This window comes from Pinus tabuliformis, chromosome 6 (genome assembly GCF_031772625.1).
Source record: "Pinus tabuliformis cultivar Carrire ecotype Pingquan chromosome 6, CPIR1, whole genome shotgun sequence".
Taxonomy (NCBI): Eukaryota; Viridiplantae; Streptophyta; class Pinopsida; order Pinales; family Pinaceae; genus Pinus; species Pinus tabuliformis.
Genome location: NC_142292.1, coordinates 1,744,399,026 through 1,744,404,430, shown reverse-complemented (window position 1 = coordinate 1,744,404,430; position 5,405 = coordinate 1,744,399,026). Strand labels below are relative to the sequence as shown.

At 33.4% G+C, this 5,405-nt stretch overlaps 1 protein-coding gene across 1 annotated transcript; it reads right to left on the bottom strand.

The window, feature by feature from the left end:
* Nucleotides 1-419: 419 nt before the first annotated feature.
* LOC149265880 (putative WRKY transcription factor 47) lies at nucleotides 420-3,151 on the bottom strand. Its single transcript, XM_089394085.1, has 5 exons — nucleotides 3,016-3,151; nucleotides 2,772-2,927; nucleotides 2,301-2,654; nucleotides 1,378-1,491; nucleotides 420-1,262 (listed from the first exon to the last, which is right to left on the bottom strand). Exons 1-5 carry the CDS (start codon nucleotides 3,034-3,036, stop codon nucleotides 714-716), a joined length of 1,194 nt encoding a protein of 397 aa, XP_089250211.1. The 5' UTR covers nucleotides 3,037-3,151; the 3' UTR covers nucleotides 420-713.
* Between the last annotated feature and the right edge of the window lie 2,254 nt (nucleotides 3,152-5,405).

Here is a 5,405-nt window from a genome sequence, read left to right as displayed (position 1 = left end):
TCTGTATACATATGTAAGAAGAAAGGCATGGTCTAGTTTTTATATTTTGGAGCTTTGTGGTAAATTTCTACTTTTCTGAAAATAGCTTTTGTAAAACTAATTCTAAGAAAATAGTTTTTCTGTTCAAAATATTTTTATTATATATACAAATTAGGTATTTAGAAAAATACACTCAATTAGTTCACAATGGAAACAAATTCCAAAAAAAATCAATTAAAAAATGCTAAAAATAATTTATAAAACAAATAACAGATAAACAGTGTCAAAAATGAAAAATGAAAAATAGTAACTCTTATATCTTTAAAATAATTTATATTTCTAGAATTTTGGTAATTTATATTCTAGAATTTTGGTAATTTATATTTATTCTCACAATTTAGAATTTTGATGTTTAGAATCAATTTATGAATAATCCCACATCTGAATTCAAATTTCATAAAAATAAAAATAAAATAGAACTAGGAATCTCTGGTTAGAAATGCCTCATAGCTTCTCTCATGGATGCCATGAGGGCACAGCACACCTATTTCGCTTGAGTCAAATCTCATGGTTTACGCCTTAACTATTATTTCTTTCTAAATAAACTGTCGTTGTTTTAACAATTAGAAGAACCATTTTAGACCTAATCATAGGTTACAATACAGGCACAGGAATTAGGTTACAATACAGGCACAGGAATGGAGAGAATTCAGAATACCATTGTTTGAAAGATTTCACAAGTCTCCACATGCTTCCGTCGTCGAATCATTGGTGCATTGTGTTGCAGGAGGGGATTTGGGCACCCATTGCACTGGACCACCCAACTTGACCATGGAGTCAGCTATTGCTGCAGCCAAGGCTGCAGAAAAGTTGGGATCTGCCTTCATAGAAGCCACAGAATTCTGCAAGATTGAAGAGTAATTACCCAATTGATTCTGATCCAAAACCTGGCCCATGTCGTTTAACAATGGAGTAATCTGTTGAGAGCTGCTTGCTGCAAAATGTGCAGGCTGCATCTGTAATCCTGGATTAGGCTGGTTGTCTGTGAGGTCGAGAATGACCGTGGGACACGAGCTCGAGGTCGATATTCTGGCAATGCAGCCGGCTGAGAAGGGTATAGATTGGTTGTGTACAACGAAATTTTCTCCATTCATGCCCTCACCAATGAATTGGTTGGACGAGCCGGCCTGCATGGTAGCCATAGCCAAAGGATTCAGGGAATGAGTGTGTTCTCCTTCGTATGTTGTTATTACAATCGTCAGGTCTTCTGCACATCTCTGAACCTGGACAAATTCCACTATAATTTTAACATATTTAATGTAGCGGGCCGCCCTGTATGTATTTCATATTCCATGAAGATGTAGCAAAATTTTTTTCTCGAAAAGGATGAGAACTAACCCGTTTTTTAACTGGGCAATCGGGAGCCATAGCACATTTGTAATAAGATCTCGGACGTGGATTGTTTCTGGTAGATTTTTGCCCGTATTTTCGCCACCGGCAGCCATCGTTTATCTAATTAAAATGGATCACATCAGTTTATAAATGAAGAAAGCAACCATATTTATTGTTCTATGCAGCTACTTTGCAATAGCATTGTAAAAATAATAAAGAACAACACATGGCTTATAACTTACAAACTTGGAAATCATGTACTATAACAATTTCATGGGAAAATTTATCAAAAGTTTTCATTATTGAATTTTTTTATGTTTGATTCCACCGCGATCATTCTATACTAAATATTATAATTATATATATTACATATTACATAATATTTCATATCACAAAAATTTACATAACACTTCATACCATAAAGATTACTAATTACACTAAACTATCTTCTCTAAATCTTAAACTGTACTGCTTCTTCTAAAACTTGGCTTGAAAATTTACTCTAATTCTAGAAATTGTATTGCTCCTTTGATTTGATCATATATCTAATTCAACACTATTTTTTATAATCTGATGCTCTTTCACCTTTACTCATAAACTAATATTTTTTTGTGATTAGCAGATTCAAGAATAATAAAAACTAATGATTCAAAAATAATAAAACTAAACCATTAAAAAAAATAAATTATTTAATCTCTTTTCAATCAAATTCCAATATATTCCTGAAATCTACAACCAACCTAAATTCAATACTCACAAACCAGTTTATGAGTGCATTCTGCTTTTGTGAATGCGTAACAGTGAATTTAGTGCAGTGAATGTAGACCCATCTAGTACCAGATTTGATTTATTCAGAACCGTCATGACACGGGTGTGGCCTAGTTCCACATCATTATAAATCACATGAAAAACAAGAGTTCGATTATTACCACTGATGCCTCTGATCTTGTCCGCATAGATACGACTCTTTTGGGAGCCGCCGCCGTTTGTTCGCCGGTGCCGTGGCTCAGCGCCTGATGTTTCTTACTTGGTGACTCATCCATAGACGAATTCAACCTCCCATTCTGAAACTGATCCAACTGCAAGTAATTTATTTCCCTCTTATTTGAAGACAGCTGCTGATCGTCCATAAATCCGGTGTTCCTCCCATCTTTTTCGCGAACTCGTTCGTCAGAATCCGAAGACTCGTGGGAAACTGAATCCCTGGAGTCGACATTTACAGATCCTGGGGACAATATTCTGAAATTGAAATTTTCTTCAATTTGATGTTCTGGACTGAATATCTACGCAATCAAAAGGCAAAAAACATTAAGAATTTCTGCAATTCGTATAGCCTAATTAAGTTAAATTGAATCCCAACTTCGAAAGACGAATTATGAGTTTCCCAAAACCCAAATTACCTGGCTTCTATCAATGCGTGTCTGGTCTTGTTTCTCCTCCTGATACAGGATTTGCTTCTGCAAATCGTCATAGCTACTAATCATGCGCTTCAACATAGATTTGAGATTCTGATTCTCCTCTTTCATGACATTTATCTGGGTCTCAAGTAGCGCCATCTGCACGAATTACAAACTCAGGATTGTTATCTGAATAAACAACAAACAAACAAAGAACACCATGGCCGGGAAAACGTGGATGGAGCACCTTATTTCTGCGGCCTTCCATATCAAAGCGTGTGTTGTTTAAGTTTCAACGTCTGGTACCTCCGTAATTAGAGTCTCGAACACTTTGTCGCAAGAAAAGGAATGAACCAACTGGCTCTCTATACGCCTTTCATGGCGTTTTTATAGTTATCTACCATGGAGCCGTCCAGAAAGCAAGAGGCAGTGGACCGCGGCCAACGTTGACGTAAATAATCCGTTCGAAACCCGACCGACCACTGACTTGTGAAAAATGTCGGTGACTGTAATTTAATAGGCCACGTGATTTTCATTCCGTGAGCTCGTGAAGGAGTTTCAATGTGCCATTTCCATTTTCTATTTTTTTCATATTATGTGGAAATTGTTTTGAAACTCATCAAAGCAATATCTATTATCATTTAATTTGGTGGTTACTCTCATCAAAGCAATATCTATTATCATTTAATTTGGTGGTTACTCTCCGACATTTATTGTACTGTATAATCTAGTGGTTATTTTAGACCTTTGATATGATAGTTGAAATGATTTTTTTTCATTGGAATTGGGTTATATTATTTTTGGTTTATTTTTAATCATGTGTTTTAATTTTTTTAATAGGGTGGGAAAATCTATTATAATTCAATTGTCAAATCAGTAATTAGGATAATTATTTTTGGCTCTTATCAGTGAATGCAGGTTGACTCATTATCATTATTTAAGGAAGTCACTTGAAATAATTTGCTATGTAAGGGGCAGGGTTTCACTCTTGCAAGATGCTTCTTGATCTTGGGCCACTTTTACTCTTGCCAAATGCCTTTAAGTCTTGGGCCCTTGACGAAAAATACCTCTAAATCTTAAGCCAAAACTGTGTTAAAACATACTCCCACCTACCATACTGAAAACTATATTTTTACTAAAAAGTTGACTGTATTTAGTACTTTTAGTATTTTTATTGTTTTTTAAAGATGAGATAGCGTGCTCTTTTGTCATTTTGACTGGGATTGCCACTTGCGTTCGTGGGGTCAACAGTCAGTGGCCGTCCCTACCAAACGCACACAATCCATCACGTCGGGGCGTAAAGTCGACAGTAGAATTCTACGAATTTGGCATAGGTTTTTTCAAAATGACAAAAGTAATATTATTTTCTTATTGAGAATTATATTTTCACTAATTATGTTAGGTTGGTCTAATTAGTTGGAGGAATTGTGTTGAAAGTTATGGAAATTTTAGTTATATTTAGAGAAAATTTGGCAAGGATTTTTGTAAACCTAAATTATAGTTGTTAAAATTCAAAATTTTAGGTGTTTTAGATGTTTTTGATGGTGCTAAATCCATTTCCATCATCAAAAACACAATTCAAACACCATCTCTGGAAAAAAATTTGAAATTTTTTTACCCAAATTCCGGCCACTTTTAACCGTCCGAGCAATTCCTCTGCCTCATAAACAACTCCATTATGTTAACTATTTTGACTATTTTTAACACTTTTATTGTTTTTTAAGATGAGATATCGTGTTGTTTTGTAATTTTGACTTTGATTCCCACTTGCGTTCGTCTGCTCAACCGTCAGTGGCCGTCACTACCAAACGCACAGTCACGTCGAGGCATAAAGTAGACAGTAGAATCCTACGAATTTGGCATAGGTTTTTTCAAAATGGCCCAGTATTATTACAAATATATAAAGGGAAAACACTAAATATTCAATCAGATATTATTAATATTAAATGCTATTCATAATGCAGGTTAAACATGTGTTATGAGATCAGGTTATATTTAAAGTTATTTTGTTTTTTATTTTTTAGTAGGAGAAATTATTATGATTTAGTTGAGGATAACTATTTAGAATTGTTATTGGTAAATAAAGGTTAAGGTATTATTATTATTATTTAAGGAATGATTTGCTAGTAAAAAAGGCACTCTTGCCAGATGCTTATGAGTCTTGGGTTGTTACCCTGTTTCTTTAAGAGGAAAACTTATCCACGTAGAAACAATTTTAGGGCATACTGCACAAGCATGTTATAGATGTATTATTAGATTAGAATTAAAAGAATTTTGAATTTTAATGATTATAAAGTTACATATTTTATATATTGTTTTCAACATATATTGTTAATTGTTTTTTATGGAATATTAACAATTTAAAAGGAAATTTAGATATATAATTTGTTCAATTCTAGTAGATTATTCAAGAGAAATTTAGTTTTATTTATTTAAAGGATGTATATTCTTTCTATATTAAATATATGATTTTAATATTAAGAAATATAATAAATGAAATGATCAAATTTTCTAACTAGTCAACATTATCAAAGAGAAGAAAGACTTAAACATAAGCATCTTTTGTTCCCACTATTAATTCATGAAAAGGAGGGTGATAATATTCATGAATGTACTCATTTCTAATTTTTGTTATCA

Bases quoted from the DNA above. Each gene is read 5' to 3' on its own strand.
- LOC149265880 (XM_089394085.1), bottom strand. From the start codon at position 3,036: ATGGAAGGCCGCAGAAATAAG. The intron at 2,928-3,015 runs GTGCTCCATCCA...TAATTCGTGCAG, and splicing joins TGGAAGGCCGCAGAAATAAG to ATGGCGCTACTTGAGACCCA. The intron at 2,655-2,771 runs GTAATTTGGGTT...TTGATTGCGTAG, and splicing joins CACGCATTGATAGAAGCCAG to ATATTCAGTCCAGAACATCA.